This window comes from Trichomycterus rosablanca, chromosome 11, assembly GCF_030014385.1.
Source record: "Trichomycterus rosablanca isolate fTriRos1 chromosome 11, fTriRos1.hap1, whole genome shotgun sequence".
Lineage (NCBI taxonomy): Eukaryota > Metazoa > Chordata > Actinopteri > Siluriformes > Trichomycteridae > Trichomycterus > Trichomycterus rosablanca.
In genome coordinates this window covers 35,867,232-35,889,840 of record NC_085998.1, presented here as the reverse complement: position 1 = coordinate 35,889,840, position 22,609 = coordinate 35,867,232, and the positions used below count along the sequence as shown (strand labels likewise).

The following is a 22,609-nucleotide window of genomic DNA, read 5'->3' as shown; positions in this document are numbered from 1 at the left end:
TAGTGTGAACTAGGCATAAGGTGAATTGACTTTTATTAATTACTTCATAATTAATTTGTAAAAGATTGACTACTATTATTTAAAAATGATAGTGTACTTTACCTCAATAGGCACTGCTTGCTGATCCTCTTCGGAAGGCGTAACACCAGGCATATTAGGTTTTATCACTTGCTGAGTGTCTACAGCTGGTGTTGGTTCCTTAGCAATCACAGTTGCTGATTGCACTGCATTTGTGATCAACTCTGGTGTTTTGTTGACAGCTTCTCCAGGTGGAGCAAATGTTGTCTGGGTAAAATCTGGAGCACCTGAAGCAGGTTCAGGTATTGTTTCAGGAACAGCCGGCAAAGAGGTTGTTTCTTTAACAGCCTGTGGCTCCTTATAGCTGATACCATGTGTCACTTCCTCTGTAGGTATTTTTTCCTCCTTAATTGTTGGTTTCAACTCAAGTGTTTTGTCACCAACTTCAACCGGCTGAACATCTTTATTCTCTGCGGATGCTGGAGGAACAGAAATAGATTTATTAGAAGTCAAGCAGATATTTTCTAAACCAGGATGTTTTTCAGCTACAGCTTTAACTACTGTAGAGAGAGTACTTTCAACAGCTTGAGTCGTCTCTGAGGTTTTCACTGTTTGTCCTGTAGGTAAACCTGAAGGCTTAGTGCTCGAAACAGATAACAGTGAAGGAGGTTGTCCGAAGTCTCCCAGTGGCCCCGCTTGGGCCTTCTGAGTCTGGCAGTTCAGACACAGCCACTCCGCCTGTAAAACAGAAATGAACACAAATTTAGTTTGTTCGCCTGATATTTACTGTAGGTAACAAAAACTTTGCTTTTATTATCATCACTATGTACTGACTTAAGAAGCATTAACATTTGCATAAGAAAACAAACAACAAAAATGTAGTTTGCTGTTGTATTTACTTGTTTTTTTGTTTTTACTAATTAATTAATACTTTGCTAGATGTGGCTAAAACAGGCTTGCACTGGGAAACACTGGGTGCAAGGCCATACCCCAAACAGGGGCCCAATCCACTGCAGGGTCTCAGTCATTCCCCACACTTGTGAGAAAGACTAAAATTAAGCAAACACTTGAATCACACTTTAGATCTCAATGAACACAAAATTAAAGTTAAAAATCTTTGACATAAACAAAATGATGAAACAAAGGTCAATAAAAAAACAAAAGCATCAACCCAGTGAGTCCTGGATTAAAAGACACACCATGTATGTAAGTAAAAAACTGAAATCACAGGCTTTTCCAATTTGTGTGAATCTCATCACGGCAATGAGGAATCTTCTTTCAGACCTGGATCAGGGCATCACTGAGCTGCTATGGTGCTATTTGGCGTTGTTCACAGACATGCAGTCAGGCCAATTCAAGCCACTATCTATTACAATACATGATTAAGAATCGGGAGAATCAGATCTCTGAATGTGTTAATTTGTATAAAATTACTGAGCCATTTTGGACTGGAAAGCAATCAGACAGTGTTACAGTCACACACAGGTATTAATTTTCACTTTTAAAACAGCGCTGTGTCCTTTTGCACTGTTCACAGTTTGAACTCTACTAATGTCATTAAGCGGGTACTTAATACTGTTAATTTCCAAATGAACTGGGTGCTGAATGATTCATTTGTAGCTTAAGAGCAGTTCAACACAATTCAACTTGGCGTCCTCTTATCTTCTGAAATTAAAAGTAAATGTTTATCAATGTTTAATGAAAATGAAATGGATTTAAAGCGAGAAACCAGTACTGGTTAACATCGAAGTCTATTTAAAGTAAAATTATTATATGGGCAACATCAGATAATTAATATACAATCCGTTTTAATATCAGCCAACAACACCACACAAATAAGCAAATGCCAAATAGACACTTTAGTTTCATCACCATTTTAAATGTTCACTGGTATGGCCAAAATGGGAATAAAATCGGAATTATTTATTATTTATTATCTGCACCTGCAAGAAGTGAAAATGAACCCAAGTGCAAGATGCTTAATCAAGGTAGAACACTTTTCTAAGGGGTAAAGGGAAAATAAAAGTACTTTATTTAAAATAGCAAAAAACAAGGTAACAAATTAAATACATAAATCATCTTCAGGCCACAATTAAGAAAGTGAACAGAAAAGAGATAAAGCATTAATGAAAGCAGGGTGTCACAATAATGCAAGAGGAACCGACACAGTCATCTGCACCCCCATGCCCTCCAACATCACTGCCTGACCTTACAAATGCTCCTTTGACTGAATGGGCACGGATTTCCACATCCATACACATCTTGGAAAATTGAACAGCGTTTTATCTGCTTTGACACACTTAGCAGCTATTCATCTGTTTCATAAGTCAACCTTCCTTCCCCTGCACTGCTGAAAGCTACAATCTCTTCTGAATGAGTGAGCATGTGAATGTGTACTAAGAGCAATCTAGTTTTGACAGCTAAGGAAGCACAGCTCTCTTCAAAAGCACATTTACCTCTGACGCACTTTCCCTTTGTATAAAATTCTTAGATATCGTGCATCACCCTTCAGCCTGCTTATAAAAGCTACCTACATTGCTTTAGGACTTTTCTGTCAGTGAGCCGGCCTGACAAGTGAAGTGGATTTGCATTGAACAGTTTGATTAAATAAAAGCTGCATTGTGCTCTACATTGGAGTCTGTACACTTGCAGATTCCTGCATGGAGTCGTATTGATTTTCTGGCAGCTGCATTTGGCAACGGATGTAGCTGGCTAATATAGTGCACTTTCAACAGCCCCCGCACTGGCACTCTCGCTATAAATCAGGTCTAATGATAATAGAGAGTCTTGACCTACTAGTCTGAAATAAGCCAAGTTACCATGTCTGCAGTCTCGTATCCAACACACCCACTCCATTCTGACAGAAAGCACAGAAACTGTATATTGTTTAACCTGATAATGAATTAAATCTGTATTGGTTCTCCTTAGTTTACCTGCAAAGTTATAATCTGATTATAAACAGGGACCTACGGACCTGGGTTTGATCCTTGTCTTACCCACTATTTAGATTTGATTGCAGTGTGCAATTTAACCAGATGAATTGTAGCATTGATTAAGAAGGAATTAATCCATTGATGGGAAAACCTGGTCAGTACATTTAGGTAGTAAGCTGACTTTAATTCATTGCCACATAAACATTGCTCAGCCTAGATCTGACCAACTGAAGCAACCCTAGATCATAACACTGCACCCAGAACAGTGGGCTCTGGGTATGATGGGTGTATGCGTTTGTTTTTAGATATACTGGATGTATATTAATTGGATGTACACCAACAAGGCAAAACATTATGACCACTCACAGGTGAAGTGAATAACACTGATTATCTCTTCATCACGGCACCTGTTAGTGGGGGGGATATATTAGGCAGCAAGTGAACATTTTATCCTCAAATTTGATGTGTTAGAAGCAGGAAAAATGGGCGAGTTTGACAAGGGCCAAATTGTGATGGCTAGACGACTGAGTCAGAGCATCTCCAAAACTGCAGCTCTTGTGGGGTGTTCCTGGTCTGCAGTGGTCAGTATGTATCAAAAGTGTTCCAAGTAAAGAACAGTGGTAAACCGGCGATAGGGTCATGGGCGGCCAAGGCTCATTGATGCACATGGGGAGCGAAGGCTGGCCTGTGTGGTCTGATCCAACAGACGAGCTACTGTAGCTCAAATTGCTGAAGAAGTTCATGCTGGTTCTGATAGAAAGGTGTCAGAAAGGTGGGGCTGCATAGCCGCAGGCCAGTCAGTTAGGTCATAATGTTATGCCTAATCGGTATATATTTCAGAACCTTTTGAAATGCTAAGACTGCCATGCCATATTCAAGTATAGAAACTTTTGACTTATGCACATATGCTTATCAGCTAGAAGGTGTTAAACATCTAATAAACATGATTTAGGACTGAGGATTACTTTAAGAGTGAAACCTGTATCTGATTCCTATCGGTTTGCTGATACACATTCACGCCAACCAGATCTAGCTGCCTTCTATCAAACATTTATTATTCATGAGGTATTCACACACACACCTGATGTTTCCACACACTCTCCTAATTCTTACTACACTATACACTGTTCTGATCACAGGCAATACACACACACACACACACAAAATAAGTAGTTAAAAGAGCAAATGTAAGGTCAGTCACTTGGACACTGTGGTTTAATGAGAAGGCCTGGCTCACAATAAACACTACAATGTATCCAACAAGTGTTAGATAGGGTTAAGATCAGGGTTCTGTGCAGGCCACTGGATTCCCTTCACCACATACTAATGCTTTATACTCATTTTATACTCTACTCAGTTTTCCTATCTTTACAGCTCACTGTACAATAAACAAGACTAATTTAAATGCAATGGAACCCACATCTCCATCAACATCTGTGCTCCAATAGCATGTTTGCTTTTAATGTGGATGAAGCTACTCCCAGCTCCTGCAGATCCCATCATGTTAATGCTCAACCCTCATTCACCTCAGTTAAACCGACTATCGTTGCACATCCAGTTACGTAAATGACACGTTCAGTTCAAACTCAGGATGCCTGGTCTACCAGAGTCCAGCACATCTAGCTTTAGAAACAGCTGAAGATCACACTCTGCGGCTGATCTGCAGTGTTACGCCGTGTTATGAATAATTGCTTGAATGACAATACACACAACATAACTTGATGACAATCAGTTGTATAACAACGTGTATTATTATTATTATTATTATTATTATTATTATTATTATTAATTGAAATGGGATTGTGAGTAAGGCCTTAGCTTTAACCCTAAGTGTCTGAACTCACAAATGTTTTTTTGGACTGAATGGGGACAAATTCCCCTATACACACTACAAAATCTTGTTAAAAATCTCTCCAGGAAAGTTGCTGTTCAAGAGGCTGTTATAGAAACAAATATGTGGTGAAATTAAGAAGTGAGTTTGGCCTCCATGTTATTGGCAACGGTTTTAAAATAGGATGTCCAACAAGCTCATAATCAGGTGTCCAAAAAACATTTGGAAATATTGTGTATTTTCTTCATTGTGGAGCAGTTTCAACAAGTGCAAATGTGATCATTTGAAACATTTAATCAGCCTAAACATGTGATGTTATGAATATCATATTTTATTTAACATTTTTAAGGGTGGTTGCCTGCTTGACAAATGAACATTTTGTCCACTTTACAAAAAAGAAAGGACACCTAATTAATATAAAGTATATAAAATTCCTCTTTTTTAAATAAAACTCATCACTGCATCAGAGAAAACTGAATAAATGTTGATATCTCTGTCATCTCTACTGACCCTGAGTGCTTCTACTGACCACCTGCCTTTAACAGAAGCTTTTGTGAAGCACTAATTAAAGCCACAATAGAATGATGACAGCCTTGTGTGGGTATAATAGATTTTATAAGCCAGACATGAGAGAAACCTGCCAGTCCAGGTCATGTCGGATAGCCTCCATTTACATTTACAGCGTTTATTAAATGCTTTTATTCAAAGTGACTTACAATTATGACAGTATAAACTTTAAGCTATTGATTGGTCCGATATCTTAACCACTGAGCTACCACACAAATCTGCCTCCACTCACAAAAATATCAATTAAACTCCCTTTAATTAAAACACTTTCTTTGCTTAAGCCAACTTCTAAACAAAGTAGAAGTATAATGACGTACAGGATAAGCAAATTGAAAACTATATAAAAAATTATTTTATCAAATGTTAATGTGCAGTTAACCTGTATACAATGATTTGTATGATTTATACAAAAAAAAAATTGAAAGATCTCACACAGCAGATACAATATTGTCATTTTAAATTTAAGTCTGTCAATTTAATAGACAGTTTTATGAACTGGCTAAACAATTTACTAAAACTTAACAGTCATCAGCCTCTAAGCAGCTGAGCTAAGTTAATTGATGCCTACAAAGCAGAGGAAAGCATAAAAATAAATCAAGGTGCTTCTAGTCGGCAAGTAACAAAATGTCTGAAAAAATTGCAGTTATAGGAGGAAATGAAAATGTCAATGCCAGATCTCTAAAACAACAGGAAACCTTCCAAACCCCTGTATATCAGCAAATAGCCTGCAGAAAGGTTGAGAAGGAAACCTAGTCTGCAACCATTTTACAAAAGTCAACATCTGAGGCAGTGGTGTGGTTCTACACTAAAAAACCAAAACATCACCATATCTAAGTTATCTTGATGGAAAACATGCTCAAAACGTGCTCAAAAACAGTAAGCCTAAGTGTTAAGTGAGCATCTACCATTTCAGTAATGGGCAAAGCTCGTTTAGGATCATGGTATTTGTTTACTTTCCATGCCAGTAAAGGTTAATCCCAAACGTGGATTAACTGTGTTATATGGTCCTGTAGCCAATGTTTGATGCTTACTAACACTAGCAGTGCTATATGCTATATGTGCTATATATGAGGTCACATGACCAGTCAGGAGCAACAACAACAACACTACTGCACCTGATACACCCATACCAAAACAACACACTGCTGTCATTACCATGTTAATGTCACTGCGAAGCTAAAATTGCTCCACCTCCCAAGCATCATCTGGTCAGTGGGGTGACTAAGGGGTTTGTTTTAACTGACAAATGTGGTGCAGGGAGGTAATTAAGTGTACAGAGCAACAAACGGGCTATAGTCAGTCATTTATATTCCCACAAAGATTATTGTATGGTAGGTGTTAGGTTTTTTCTTAAAGTCCTATCCCATAAGCTAATAGAAAGACTTAACCAGGAGAAGAATAATTTGTTGAATCTCGTACAAGAAAAGCACCCATACCAGACACCAAGTCAAAGTATGAATGCATTCCTCGTACGAGAAAAAGGAAGTGTATGTTAGGTCCTTAATTCCTCCTGTTGTTTTCTGGTCCCTAATTACTATCAGAATATTTCTGACATAATCCAAAATATGAGGGACGCTATTTCTGTGCCCGCATTCTCCACCATTTGTATCCTATGAGCTAATAGAAAGACTTAACCAGAAGAAGAATCATTCGTTGAATCTCGTACGAGGAAGGCATTCAGACTTGGTGTCTGGTCTGGGTGCTTTCCTCGTACGAGATTCAATGAATGATTTCTCTCCTGGTTAAGAATAGGACTTTGAGTGACTTTGAGTAGGTAAGGTGAGGCTTATTAAAGAATCACTGTAAGCATATCACATATTTGTACTTAATAAAGTGCTTGGTTGGCGCCCAGGTGGCACAGCGGGATATTCCGCTTGCACACCAGCACCGAGTTTCTGAACTCCCCGGTTTGAAACTCTGTGTTGCCACCGGTCGGCTGGGCGCCATCTAGCTGGCATAATTGGCAGTGCCTGCAGCAGATACTAATTGGCCACCGTATCTTCAGGGTGGGGGACTATGTGTGGGTGGGTGGGTCTTCATATGCTGTGTAAGGACCCTGATTGGCGGAAGAGACGCCTGTGCAGAATGCATGGGTCGGAAGAGGTGTGTACAGCGACGTGCTCTCCTCGGATGCAATCTGGCATCTCTCAGCAGGGGAAGACAAAATTGAGAGCGCGAAATCGGGAGGAAAATGGGGAGAAAATGCATTAAAAAATAGTGCTTGGTTGGTGTATTGTCTGAAGCCAGCTTATTACTTTAACAAGTACACAGGAAGTTCAATTAATAGACATTTATGTAGACGCTTGTTTAATCTAGACTACACAGCAAACCATGTAGACACCAGACAGATAACTTACCCCTGTGAGGTGAGGCATGGGGTTAAATCCACACAGGTTACACACCATCTCCTTGCATCCAGTGCAGGTATTGTAGTTCGGAGGTTTCTCTGAGTCAACATTAAGATCCACCTTACAGATAGGGCAGGTGGGTTGGCTCGCCTTTAAAGGAGCTTTAGCAGCAACTGTCTCCTCCACAAGTTCTGTCTTAACTTCAGGATTTGCAGTATGAGGTTGTGTCTTGACCAGCAAAGGTCCTTCTTTTTTCTTATCTTCTAGTGTATCACTCACTTTCTTTGATAGAAGAGATTTAGACTCTACAGGATTCACTTTTACAGAGGCCTGGGAGGCTGTAGAACCCTTGTGAAAAGCAGGAGGTGTAGAAGTCTTAACAGAAGACTGAGACACTGTAGAACTTTGACGAGAAGTGGATGGAGAAGAAGCTGGCTCTTGCTGAACGGCTGATGAGATCAAGTTAGATGCAGAACTAAAAATAGAGGATCCAAATCCAAAGACCTTGCCAGTGACAGCCATGGCCTGAGGTGATGGTGATCGTGACCTGGCTTTCTCACTCAATCCAAAATTGAATGGCTTCCCAGATGTTGAATCAGGAGACTTAGAAAGAGGAGGCTGAGATTCATCGCTCGCTCCAAATCCAAAGAAGCTTGATTTCTGCTTTGGAGCCTCAGCTTGTAAAAGTGGAGCAGATTTGGCTGGGGATGCTGTAACATGTGTTGATGGCTGCTGAGATTTTGCAGGTTCCTTCTCTTGTACAGCCTTTTCCTGTGACTGCTCTTTTGTATTGTGTTGAGAGTTTGGGTTTGAGGCACCTTTCTGTGATGATAGAAGGTCAGGACCTTGTATTTTATCTTCATGTAGACTGTATGGATCAGTGGGTTTGGGTTCAGCTGCTGTATCCACTGTAATATGTGTCTGAATATCCTTTCCTGACAGAACAGGTTTCAACATGGGAGTTTCTGGAAGTTCTGGTCCTCTTGCTGCTCTTTGTATTTGGCAATTGATGCAAAGCCACTCTTTAACCTGTAAAAAAATTAAAACTAAATCACTACATGTTTCATTTGATGGTAATTTATGATGATACGCAGAATCTAATAGATTATAATATATATTCTATTATAGAATAGAATAATATAAAATCTAATAGATTATAATATAATATTCTATTATAAAAAGAATATAATATGCAAAGAAAATGATAGCACATACAGTATGTATTTGAAATATGAACAAACCGATGCAAATTAAAATTTTTAATTTAATTCAGGGCCCAAGCAACAGTTTACTAACTTGAATTGTCAATTTAGAAATCATTTAATTTCTAATATGTAATTTGAATGTGGTGGCAATTCATAGCAGGGCTTCAGCCACCCAAATCCCCCACTCCCCAATCATGTCTGTCTATACAGAGTTCATTTAATAAACTCGCTAATTTGAGTAAGGTGCACACTAAGTGCTGAGAGAGCGAGCGAGTGTGTGTGTGTGTGTGTGTGTGTGAGAGAGAGAGAGAGAGAGAGAGAGAGAGAGAGAGATAACTGATTTATTAGAGCCATTTTAACACTGACTAGTTTATGCACAAACCCCAATCCAAAAAAGTTGGAACAGCAGGTACAATAAAATAAAACGGGGATTAATTATGGTTTTTACATTGAAAACAGCACAGAACAGCTATTTACTGTTTTATCATATCAACTTTATTAATCGATTTTTGTAAATTTATTTTAATTGCTAATTAAATGTATTTTAGGTCCCCATATGCATTTGTAAAAATATTAAGAGCATTTACAAAGCTGAGAAAAAATTCTCAAATAGCAACGCTAATGCTAAATTGTTAACTGGGCAGTGGTAGCTCAGTGGTAGCTCAGTGGTTAAGGTACTGGACTAGTAATCAGAAGGTTGCCGGTTCAAGCCCCATCACTGTCAAGTTGCTACTGTTGGGCCCCTGAGCAAGGCCCTTAACCCTCGATTGCTCAAAATTGTGTTCAGTCATAAAAGTCGCTTTGGATAAAAGCATCTGCTAAATGCCGACAATGTAAATGTAAACTGTAACAAAGTGGTGGCCATAATAAGTGACTGAAGCTGTTCAAATGTATAAATCCATATCTTTTTTATTATAACAGTACATAAAACAATAAATGTCATGTTGTCTTTGAACTGCTATGTGCCTTCTCTGATTAATAAAACCTACATCACTAATCAAACTGTTTTCAGTCTTTGTACTCAAAAAGCACTTCATGAACTCATTAGAGTAAAGTGCACATTAAGTGCTGGGGTAGAGAGATAGACTTGTTTACATGTCATACTTTTTCTAAAAAATAACTGCAATATTGATAAATGCAATTTGCAATATTTGACTGATTATTTAGTAATTTGTTTTAAGTTTAATTTATGCATTGCCAACTTTACATTCATTTTGTATCATTTTTGTATCACCTACAAAAAATTTAAGGTGATTTCTGTTAACATATTGTACATTTGTTATCTTATAACTATCCTTAATTTTTATTATTAGCATTTTCCTAACATTTTTTTCTGTTTCCAAGGCTAATAATGTCATTCAAGAGTGGAGGTGTAGGTACAGTAAGGGGTGAATACCAGGTTAGATTTAATTTTACATGTGCTGTGTGTAGTGGCTGATATCAGCCTATTTTCTCACCTTGACCTGATCAGGCATGGGATCAAATCCACATTGACTGCAGACAACGTTCTTGCATTCAGTGCAGGTGTTGAATTTAGGTGGATTTTCTTGTCCCATGTTCAGTTTTACCTTGCAAATGGGACAGTTAGATTCAATCAGTTTAGGTGCTGTGGGTAGAGGAGTCAATGGTTTGACTATCTTGACTTCTGATTTTTCATCTGATATCTTTTCTTTCTGCTTCTGTAAATCTGTAGCGGTTTCTGAAGACCCTGTATTGACTTCTAACTTCTCATCTGTTTTGGTATCCTGGGAAGCTTGTGAAACTGTTGAACCTTTACGAGAAGAGGGTGGTGTGGCCATTATGATAGATGTCGGTGAAACTGATGGAGTCTTTCTGGAAACCGGTGGTGTTGTAGAGGGCTCATCTTGGACAGATGATGAGATCAGATTAGATGCTGAACTAAAGATGGAGGACCCAAAACCTAAAACTTTGCCAGAAACAGCAGAGACAGATTGTGGTGAGGGTGTCTCAGTCAAGCCTCCTAAGCCAAAGAACTTGCCAGCGTTGGTTTCAGAAGCTTTGGGTGGTGCAGGCTGAGGTTTGGTACTGCCAAATCCAAAGCTAAAGAAACCTGATTCTTGCTTGGAGGTTTCTGGTTCTTGTTCTAATGATTTGGCTTGAGATTTCTCCGGTGTTTCTGAAACCTTGATTGTTTCTTTAATAGCAGCTGGTTTCTGCTCAGATGAAAGTGGAGAGATGGAAGAACCTTGGTTTTTTTCCTTTTGTAAATCTTTATCCTCGAACACATTTATGGCCTCTTTCTCTCGAGTTGCGTCTCTAATTAAAACGTCATCGTTTTGGACAGAAGGTAGAACCGAGGATTTACTTTGATCTGTGGTGGTTGCAGCAGGTTTATATTTTAGTGGAGCTTGAACCTGAGGTAACTCTGATGATGGTGCTGTGGTGGACACAACACTTGGTTTGGTTTGTGCTTCCATTTCCTTTAATGCCCTCTGTGTTTGACAGCTTAGACAAAGCCATTCGCAAACCTGTAGACATGTCAAAACAGTGGATACACATGACAGGACTTATAAACCAACAAATGCATTTTAAACACATGTTTAAAATGTGATTAGAAGATATGGGCTGTAGAGGTGCCCTGTCACCCACTAGTGGCTGCTCCTCTCAATACAGATCTATTTATGTAAAGCAATTACAGATAGATAGACTTATAAAGCTAAAATATCTCTAAAATATTGTTAAGTAATGTTCCTGCTAGGAGTAGTCATTCTGCAAAGAGCGCACCAACAGCACAATGTACAATTCAAAAGGAGGTCTCAGAGATCTCAAAAGATGACCAGGATGTTCCACTGTTCTGTATATAAACAAAACAAAGGTTGGAATGACCAAGCCAAGATCCAGACCATAACCCAATTAAAAAGCTGTGGCATAACCTGACTTTTGGAAACACCAGGTCTGTGAAACATTGTTGAGGGAAGATCATTCATCTGGTTCCTATTTTAGGTTCTGGACAGCTTGCAATTATTAAAAGGAATTTAAAATGTTTTACATCTTTTATAGAAAAAAAAATCCATCACCTGAGCCCTATCAAGCTTTAATTCCAGAAAAGTTGGGACAGTACGTGATCTGTCAATTCTCTTTGACATAAAATGCAAAACAGTACAAAAAATTATTATTTGATCTTTCATCCTATGACCTTTTATCATAATATGCTTTCATATGGGGCGGCACGGTGGCTCGGTGGGTAGAACTGTCACCTCACAGCAAGAAGGTCCTGGATTCAATCCCCAGGCGGGGCGGTCTGGGTCCTTTCTGTGTGGAGTTTGCATGTTCTCCCCGTGTCTGCGTGGGTTTCCTTCGGGAGCTCCGGTTTTCTTCCCACAGTCCAAAGACATGCAGTCAGGTTCATTGGAGACACTGAATCAGGTGAATTAGGCCCTATAAGTGAATGAGTGTGTGTATGTGTGTGTGTGTGTCTGCCCTGCGATGGACTGGTGCCCCGTCCAGGGTGTTACTGTGTGCCTTGCGCCCATTGAAAAGCTGGCATAGGCGTACCCTCACCCCCCGCGACCCTAATTGGATAAGCGGTTAAGAAAGTGAGTGTGTGTTGTATGTAAGTTTGATCAGCAGCTTTGAAAAATGTTAATCATAAAGGCAGTTCCATCAGATATTCCTTACAATGATTTATAATTTATTTTTCAGACAAAACTGTAAATAATTCATGTATATTTTGTTTGTGTTTCATGAGTTTATAAGAATTAATGCAAAAATTCAGACAATCATCTTACCTCAGTCTTATGTGGAACGGGGTTGAATCCACAGAGGTTACACACAGTGTTCTTACATTCAGTGCAGGTGTTGTAGTTAGGTACATCATCTGCGCCCACATTGAGCTCTATCTTACACAGAGGACAGGTCACTTGCTGTGCTTTACTAGGTTCTGCCAGTTTTTGAGAATCTTTTGCCTCTTTCGCAGTCGGCACTTGCTTTTCATCTGGTTTACTGTCATCTTGTTTCCTCGCGACAGCAGATACTTTCTGGTCTGTTGATGTTTTGATGTGCTGAACTTTTTCTGGCTCTACAGATCCTATCCTAGAAGAATCAGAAGTCTCCTGTGTGGTCTTTACAGATGTCTGAGATGTTGTGGATCCTCTACGGACAGTTGGTGGAGTTGTAGAAGGTTTATCATTCCCAGCTGAGGACATCAGATTAGATGCTGTGCTAAAGAGGGATGATCCAAAACCTAGCACTTTCCCCGAAACACCCGGCTGTGGAGATGGAGACCGGGAACGAGCAGCACCGAAACCGAAGAATCCTGACTCCTTCTTTAGAGGCTCATTCTTTGGTGGTGGAGCAGCTTCAGCTTGTTGCTTTTTAGTAGCAGGCAAACTAGGCTGTGTACCTACTTGAGCAGGTTTTTCCTCTGGGTTTCCAGCAGTGGTTTTCTGTTGTGACGCTGGTTGAGGAACTTTTTCAGGCTGTTGCTGAGACTGTGATGGAGAAGCTCCTGGTGCTCGATGCATCTGGCAATTTAAACACAGCCACTCCTTCAACTGTCAAAAATTAATTATGATATGTATTAATACTTATGCATGTTTAACATGTGCATTTGAACATCAAATCAAAATAAACATAGTATGTACACCGATCAGCCATAACATTAAAACCACCTCCTTGTTTCTACACTTACTGTCCATTTTATCAGCTCCACTTACCATATAAAAGCACTTTGTTGTCCTACAATTACTGACTGTAGTCCATCTGTTTCTCTGCATGCTTTGTTAGCCCCCTTACATGCTGTTCTTCAATAGTCAGGACCCCCACAGGACCACCACAGAGCAGGTATTATTTGGGTGGTGGATCATTCTCAGCACTGCAGTGACACTGACATGGTGGTGGTGTGTTAGTGTGTGTCGTGCTGGTATGAGTGGATTAGACACAGCAGCGCTGCTGGAGTTTTTAAACACCTCACTGTCACTGCTGGACTGAGAATAGTCCACCAACCAAAAATATCCAGCCAACAGCACCCCATGGGCAGCGTCCTGTGACCACTGATGAAGGTCTAGAAGATGACCAACTCAAACAGCAGCAATAGATGTGCGATCGTCTCTGACTTTACATCTACAAGGTGGACCAACTAGGTAGGAGTGTCTAATAGAGTGGACAAAGTGCTTCTATATGGTAAGTGGAGCTGATAAAATGAACAGTTTGTGTGGAAACAAGGAGGTGGTTTTAATGTTGTGGCTGATCAGTGTAAAACTGTCAAGGATACAGATAAATCTAATCTCACAAAATCATGATTCCTAAAACATAGTACATATTAAAACTATTAATTCCAATCGCTACACCTCTTAACCAGTGTTAAACGCCAAAATAAAAAGTGTCTTCAGCACTGACTAAAAAACACCAAGTGATTGTGTGTGCAGTCCTAATCTGGGAAGGCAAGTTATTCCATAATAACGGAACAGCTATTGCAAAAGTTCGATCACCTCTGCTCTTGAGCTTAGACCTTGATGTTTTCAAAAGCATTAGGTTACCAGGATGGTGCCATCCCAGTGAAGGCCTTAAAACCAGCTATAATACTTATTATAATATAATAAATCAGTCCTAAATTTCACTGGAAGTAAATGACGGATAGCTAGGACTGGCATTATTGAATCACATTTCCTTCTCCCGGTTAAAAGATGGGCAGCTAAAGTGAGTAGATGTGTAGTGGACTGGGTTTAAGAGATGCCTATAAAGCATTACAGCTGGCTAATATAGCGCCAACTGTAAAGCTTGGTGGCAGAATAATAGTATCCTGGGGGAGAAATAATAGCATGGCTATGTGACATCAATTATTTATATAAAGTATGTAAATGTACCTCAGTTTTCTGTGGCATAGGACTGAATCCACACAGATTACACACAGGGGTTTTGCATTCGGTGCAGGTATTGTAGTTGGGTGGATCTTTCTTAAGTTCCACCTTGCAGATAGGACAAGGTTTCATTGACTTATCAAGATGCTTATCTTTTTCCTCAAGAGAAGGTGACCCCATTGATTGGTCCTCTAATTTAATGTTCATTTCTGTCTTTTCTTCCTGTGGCTTTGATACGGAGGTCTTGCGGGAGGTGGGTGGTGTCGGAGTGGTTTTAGCAGAACTTTGAGAGACTGTGGAACCTTTACGAGAGGTTGGTGGTGTGGTGGAAGGCTCATCCTGAAGAGCTGATGAGAGCAGATTCGATGCTGAGCTTAGAAAGGAGGAACCAAACCCTCGAACCTTTCCAGAAACGGCAGAAATATCAGGCTGTGGAGACGGTGACCGACCACCAAGACTGAAACCAAAGAAGCCTGATTCCTCTTTTACAGCTTCAGTTTTCTGTGTTGTTGTTGATTTGGCAGGAGAAGGTTTTGGTATCAAGGGGGTGGCAGTGAAATTCTGAGACTCTGCTGGACTAGGTTTATCTTCTGGTTTAGGTTTATCCTCTGGCTTAGGTTTATCCTCTGGTTTAGGTTTAACTTCAGGCTTTGGTTTATCCTGTGGTTTAAGTTTAACCTCTGGTTTTGGTTTATCCTCCTGCTTTAGTGTATCCTCTAGTTTAGGGTTATCCTTTGGTTTAGGTTTAACTTCTGGTTTTGGTTTATCCTCTGGTTTAGGTTTAACTTCTGGTTTTGGTTTATCCTCTGGTTTAGGTTTAACCTCTGGTTTAGGTTTATCCTCTGGTTTAGGTTTAACTTCTGGTTTTGGTTTATCCTCTGGTTTAGGTTTAACCTCTGGTTTAGGTTTATCCTCTGGTTTAGGTTTAACTTCTGGTTTTGGTTTATCCTCCTGTTTTAGTGTACCCTCTGGTTTAGGTTTAAGTTCTGGTTTTGGTTTACCCTCTGGTTTAGATGTAATCTCTGGTTTAGGCATAACTTCTGGTTTTGGTTTATCCTCCTGCTTTAGTGTATCCTCTGGTTTAGATGTATCCTCTAGTTTAGGGTTATCTTCCGGTTTAGGTTTAACTTCTGGTTTTGGTTTTTCCTCTGGTTTAGTTTTAATCTCTGGTTTTGGTTTATCCTCTGGTTTTGGGTTACCCTCTAGTTTAGGTTTATCCTCTGGTTTAGGTTTATCCTCTGGTTTTGGGTTACCCTCTAATTTAGGTTGATCCTCTGGTTTAGATTTATCCTCTGGCTTAGGTTTAACTTCTGGCTTTAGTTTATCCTCTGGTTTAGGTTTATCTTCTGGATTTACTACTGCAGTTGGTTTCTGATCATTCATTGTGGTGCCTTCTGGGAGACGTGTGTTCTTCCATGTAGATTCTGGAGTTGGAGCTTCCATAACTTGTTCTGATAAAGGTACTTTGTTTGCCTCTGATTGAGGCTGTACAGCAGGGGGTCCTGACCCTTGCTTCTTCTGGCAGGTTAAACACACCTGCTTCTCAACCTATTGAGTAATAAAAAAGATCACTGGTGTAAAGCACAGACATGCAGTTTAACTTACCTTAACTGTAAAAGACATTACATGGCCAAAAGAATGTGGACCACATGCCTAATTATTAAGTTTGGAAAAGTTATTCTTCTGTACAGCATGACTAGAGCTCTGTGCACCAGCTGAGGTCCATACTGACTTGAATTAGACCTCATGTATGAATTTGGTCCAGCATCAACAACTGAACTCACAAATGCTCTTTTAAATTAATAAAAAATTCCACAAACACACAGAATAAAGTGTTATAGCTGTGAAGAGGGAGTCAGCTCTATTTCATTTTGCCCTTATAGACAGGGTCCACATACCTTAAGTCATATAATGTGTATTAATGAGATGCACTGGTATTAGAACAGTAGTTACAGTGTCTTACCTCTGTTTTTGGTGACATGGGACTGAATCCACAAAGGCTACACAGTGTGTTTTGGCATTCCTTACAGATGGCATTTTTAGGAGGATCAGCTTTGCATTGTGGGCAAACTCTAGAGAACTCAGGCCCTGCCAGCTGACCTTCCAATTTAGTTTCTGGTTCTTTCTTCACCTCGGGCTTCTGGACTAAAGACTGTTTGCGAGATGTTGGAGGTGTAGGTGTGGTTTTTCCAGAAGTCTGTGAATTAATAGATCCTTTGCGAGACGTTGGTGGAGTTGTGGAAGACTCCAGCTGAACAGCTGATGAGATCAAATTGGATGCAGAACTGAGAAAAGATGAGCCAAAGCCGAGAACCTTTCCAGGAACAGCAGAGACATCAGGCTGAGGAGATGGTGAACGTGATCGAGCTCTGCCAAAACCAAAACCAAAGAAACTCGACTCTTCCTTTGGAGGTTCAGCCTTTTGTGATGGACCAGACTTGGCAGGTGGAGGTTTTTGTACTAATGGAGAAAGAGTTGATTTTGGGGGCTCCACTGGAACAGATTTATCAGCTGGTTTTGCAGATACACCTGGTTTTTCGTCTTTGGCATTTGCTGTAAGACTTGGATTCTTCGTTGGAGTACCTGCAGCAGGAGCCTCTTTTTTCTGGGGTGATGCTGGAGGAGGTACTTTGTTATGTGATTGAGGAAGTGCAGGAGGAGCTTTTGGTGCTCGCTGGATTTGACAGTTCAAACACAGCCATTCCTTTACCTGTAAACCCATAAAATAGATTATTGGTAAAATTACAAGACAGTTGCACATGTATACATTTACAATTAGTGCTCACACACCCCGCTACACACACTCACACTACACAAACAAAGCTTTGTCCAAATCTATTAAACGATAAGAATTTATAAACTGGTGCTCTTGACCTGGGCTGAGTTTGCAGAAAAGTCACATTTGTTTTGGATTAGTACCAAGACCAAGCATGTCCAATATTTCAAGTAGTAAAATATTGGACTGCTTTTCTAATACCTTGCCAGTATCACTGCTTGCATATATTTAGATTAAAAAGCATTCTGGAGAGGATTTGGTTGGTAATCCCTGTCTCCAATATCATCTGTTGGGTTATTTTAATGTCAGTTCAGTATATAGTTCCTGGTTCAGAGCAAAAACTAGATGACCCCATATAATTCTGAACTTTGTGTTTTGCCTGCTAGATATCAAGTGCAGTGACCGCTACATTACAGCATTACCAAGGATACAACTTAAGAAAATGTAGATATGTCCAAACCATTTTATTTAAGGTATAGACACCAGCAAGTATGACACATTTAACATGTTTCTACACTCGCTGTCCATTTTATCAGCTCCACTTACCATATGGAAGCCCTTTGTAGTTCTACAATTACTGACTGTAGTCCATCTGTTTCTCTACATACTTTTTTAGCCTGCTTTCACCCTGTTCTTTAATGGTCAGGACCCCTACAGGACCACTACAGCGCAGGTATTACTTGGGTGGTGGATCATTCTCAGCACTGCAGTGACACTGACATGGTGGTGGTGTGTTAGTGTGTGTTGTGCTGGTATGAGTGGATAAGACACAGCAGTGCTGATGGAGCTAATTCTTGGCAAACCTGTTTTGTCTGGTTATTGGATTACATCTGAACACATGAACGTTTTTTCTGACCCTGACAAAGAGACCACTGTTCCATTTATTCTGTAATGCGTGCAAATTAAGACCTTTTGTACTGGTTTAGAGAAGCATCCTACCTCTGTTTGTTGGGGAATGGGACTGAATCCACAAAGGTTACACACGACGTTCTTACATTCAGTGCAAGTACTGTAGTTGGGTGGATTGGTCTTAAGTTCAGCCTTACAGAGTGGACAAGCTTTGCCAGCCTCTGTAACTGATGCCTTAGCCAGCAGGTCTTCAAGTTTATTATCTTCTTCCTTCTTTGAGACGTTTTTTTCCTCCTGTGTCTGAGCTACAGACCCCTTACGAGAAGTAGGAGGTGTTGGAGAGCTTTTTAAAGAGATTGTAGAACCCTTTCGAGAGGCTGGTTTTGTTGTGGACGGCTCATCCTGGACAGCTGAAGAAATCAGATTAGACGCCGAGCTAAGAAAGGACGAGCCGAAGCCGAGAACCTTTCCAGAAACTGCAGGGCCGGCCGGCTGAGGAGACGACGGGCGGGATTTAGTGCCACCAAAACTGAAACCGAAGATGCCAGACTGCTTCTCAGGGGGTTCGTCTTTTGGTGCTGGGCCAGATTCAGTAAGAGAAGTGGAAGGTCCTGCTGGGGTAGCCGTGGGTATTTGGATCTTTTCTGATGTGGGTTTGTCCTGTTTTTTAACAGCTGCAGATGGTGGCTGTTTTGGCTCCGTGGGACCTGCTGGCAATGTTGGATTTCTTTGTGTAGGACCTGGATTTTGAGCCTCTTTTTGTAGTCCAGCTGATTTCTTCATCTCTGCTTGAGGCTGTGCATGAGGATTCGCTGGTTTTTGCTTGATCTGGCAGTTTTTACACAACCAGCAATTCTCCTGTAGGGAAAAAGGGGATTATTACAAGTGTTTTAACTTTTGTAAACATCAAAACATGAATTTGACTTCCATTTGATTTATTTTTTTATATTTTTGTTTATGCATTTCTCCCCTTTCTCTCCTAGCCTTTAGCACATCCAATTATACAACTGCATTACGCTTCCTCTCTACTGATGCCGATCCCTGCCCTGATTGAGGAGAGCGAGACTGACACACACCCCCTCTGACACGTGTGCAGTAGCCGACTGCATCTTCTCACCTGCACGAGGCGAGTTCATATGCGGATTAGCTTTGTGTACGGATAAACACACCCTGATCTGCGCAGGCGCCATCAATCAGCCAGCAGAGGTCTTACTGCCTTAGTTATGAGAAGTTCCCCGTCCGGCTCTCACCCTATATGAACAACAGCCAATTGTTGTTCATGCAGGCGCCCAGCCCAGCCGTATGGCATCTGACTTTTAAGCTTCCAATTTAAAACTATAAAATAATGTACAATAATGAGAGTCTATTAAACACAATCTTTTACTTTTTGCTCATTATTATTATCATGATAGATTAAAATTACCTTCGACAAAAAAAACCTAATTATTGAGGTTAATTAATTAATTTGTAATTTTTTTTTAAGAGTGACATAAATAAAAATGATTTATAATAATGAGGTTATTTTATTGTTTAGCATTTTACCTTTGTGTTATGTGGACTGGAGTCACAGCGGTTACACAGTGTGTTTTTACAGGAGCTGCACGTGTTGTAGGTCTTAGGATCTTCCTTGCATTTCTCTTTGCAGAGTCGACAAATTTTGGGAAGATCTGATGAATTCTCATTTTCTTTTCCTAAGTCATCTGCAGGATTCTTCTCTTGCTGTTTCTGAATAGCAGGTTCTTTTGTTTCCTTAGAGATAGCAGTTTTTAAAGATGCAGGCAAAACTGACCCCTGGTTATAAGCCTGTGGTGGTATCGGTGCAGCTTTTGCAGTTTCAGATGTTACAGAACCCTTACGAGGAGTTGGAGGTGTTGTAGAAAGTTTATCCTGGGCAGATGATGATATCAGACTGGACGTTGAGCTGATCACTGAGGAGCCAAACTGTAGCACTTTTCCAGATACAGAAGAGGAAGCAGCCTGCGTCTGAGATGGTGACTGAGATCGCATACCGCTAAAACCAAAACCAAAGAAGCCTGATTCTTGCTTTGGAGGCTCTTGAGAGGGTTTATCAGGAACAGAATGTGGTGATGAAGTAGACGTGAGTTTCTTGGTCTCTGGCACAGGGATTTGGTCCTCTGGTTTTTTAGCTTCGGAAATTGTTTCATCTTTCTTTGGGGATACAGATGAAGGTAATTTTTTTGCCGGTGGCTCTGCAGGAGTTGCTCCTGGTGCTTGTTTTATATGGCAGTCCAAACAGAGCCAATTCCTCACCTATAGCAACAAATTAATAAATCATTATACACAATACAGCATTCATGCACAATTTATTAAGGATTTATAACTTTTCTGTAAATCTAGAGTCTTTATCAGTTCTTAAGACTTTATTAGTTAAATTAGTGATTCCCAAAGTGGAGGGCACACCCCCTGGGGAAACAAGGTGAATGAATAAGGCTTGTTTGAGCACTGCTAGAATAAGATGGACAAGTCTTTCAGAGTTACACAGTAAAAATTGAAGCCACATAATGCATGTCACTAGTATAAATACCCTGGATAAATACCTGTCTGTTTGTGAAAGCCGTTGTGAAGTATTGCCACTGTTACTCAGCGGTATTTCTCTGTTTGCTTATCTCGTGCATTGACCTGTTTTTGTATATCGACTTTGATTCTTGGCTTGCCCTTTTTTACTGTATTTTCCGAGTGATTGTCTCTGGTTTTAGATCCTGTTTCTGTCTACCGTTTTTCCCTTTTGGACTGTGTTTTTGATCTGATGCTTTGTTTCGGTTGTCATCTGGCTTTGACCCTCGCTTGTACTGTGACTACGGTTTTTGGTTCAACCCTACATATTAAAGCTTATTCTATTTTTCACCGCAAGCGTCTCGTTCCAGTCTGTGACGTTACAACTAGTAATAATTCCACTGTTAATGTGAGTTGTCATTTTAAGTTCTTTTGTTTAATAAGAAGTCACAGTTTTGTACGGATTATAATGTTCACAAGAAATTCCAGTGGAGTGCATCAGCTGTGTGTCTGGTGCAAGAAAAGCGTGGTCTCAGGCTTTTGCCCCCCACTGTGTAATATAAGGATGTCACCTGTTAAACTACGTCTGCAGCAGTGATCTGTCTCTATGGAAACTGTGTTTCTTTTAATTTACCACCTTTAATTTTATTCTAAGCAAACTGAGCAAGTAAAAGTTTATACTTTAGAAATGATGTTCAAGTGCCGATCAATGTCAATAATAAGAATAAATTGAACACTGGTGTCTTACCTCAGTTTGATTGGACATAGAATTCAATCCACAAAGATTACACACAGTGCTTTTGCAAGCTGTGCAAGTGTTAAAATTAGGAGGGTTGTGTTTAAACTCCTCTGCACATATCGGGCAGGCTTTTAGAGCTGCTGATGAACGTTCATCTTTTCTCCCATCAGCAGATGGTTCATTGATTATCTGCAACTCTGACAATTTCTTCTGGACCGTCTTTTCATCTGACTGCTGAGTAGTTGATTTTGTCTCTGTACACAATGCACTTGTCTCCTGTGATGCAGATGTTTGCTTCTGTGCTGCAGTTTTTGCAGGTGCTTCCATAACTGCAGAACCTTTATCAGCAGTTGTTGGTGTAACAGAAGCATCATTGTTTTGTTGTGATGCTGAAAGAGGTGCTTTATCAGGTTGTGCAACAGTTTTCTTTGAAGGTCTAGATGTTTGTTTTATCTGGCAGTTCAGGCAGAGCCACTTCTGCATCTGTTAATGATAACATTTTTAAATTTAACTGGTGTGTGCCATCTAGTATTAGGTTTTAAGTTGTTAAAAGAGCTGTAAAATAATTGCACATGTTCTTATTTTAATTCAGTACACTTTTTAGCCACAGTATCATTCTACCTTGGTTGAGCATACTGCACTTCATTTCAATTCTTGCAGGTCCAGGTGGTTTAACCCACCCTGTTACACTTATTCACTCACTTTCTTAACCGCTTACTCAATTAGGGTCGCGGGGGAAGGGGGGGGGGGTGCTGGGGCCTATCCCAGCTTTTCAATAGGCGCAAGGCACACAGTAACACCCTGGATGGGGCACCAGTCCATTGCAGGGCAGACACACACACATACACACATACACACACCCATTCACCTATAGGCCAATTCAGTGTTTCCAATTAACCTGACTGCATGTTTTTGGACTGTGGGAGGAAACCGGAGCTCCCAGAGGAAACCCACGCAGACACGGGGAGAACATGCAAACTCCGCACAGAAAGAACCCGGACCGCCCGGCC

The 22,609-nt window shown here is 40.3% G+C and overlaps 1 protein-coding gene across 1 annotated transcript in view; it reads right to left on the bottom strand.

Annotated features, from left to right (window-relative positions):
* Positions 1–22,609, bottom strand: part of pclob (piccolo presynaptic cytomatrix protein b) — a 78,531-nt gene that overhangs the window by 35,228 nt on the left and 20,694 nt on the right. Inside the window, exons 12-21 of the mRNA XM_063004354.1 lie at positions 21,609–22,082; positions 19,889–20,617; positions 18,437–19,204; positions 16,685–17,431; positions 14,728–16,269; positions 12,652–13,416; positions 10,360–11,391; positions 7,707–8,726; positions 594–756; positions 103–497 (exon numbers count right to left, since the gene is read on the bottom strand). Of these exons, the coding sequence (XP_062860424.1) occupies positions 103–497; positions 594–756; positions 7,707–8,726; positions 10,360–11,391; positions 12,652–13,416; positions 14,728–16,269; positions 16,685–17,431; positions 18,437–19,204; positions 19,889–20,617; positions 21,609–22,082 (7,635 nt within the window). The remainder of the gene's footprint in view (positions 1–102; positions 498–593; positions 757–7,706; positions 8,727–10,359; positions 11,392–12,651; positions 13,417–14,727; positions 16,270–16,684; positions 17,432–18,436; positions 19,205–19,888; positions 20,618–21,608; positions 22,083–22,609) is intronic.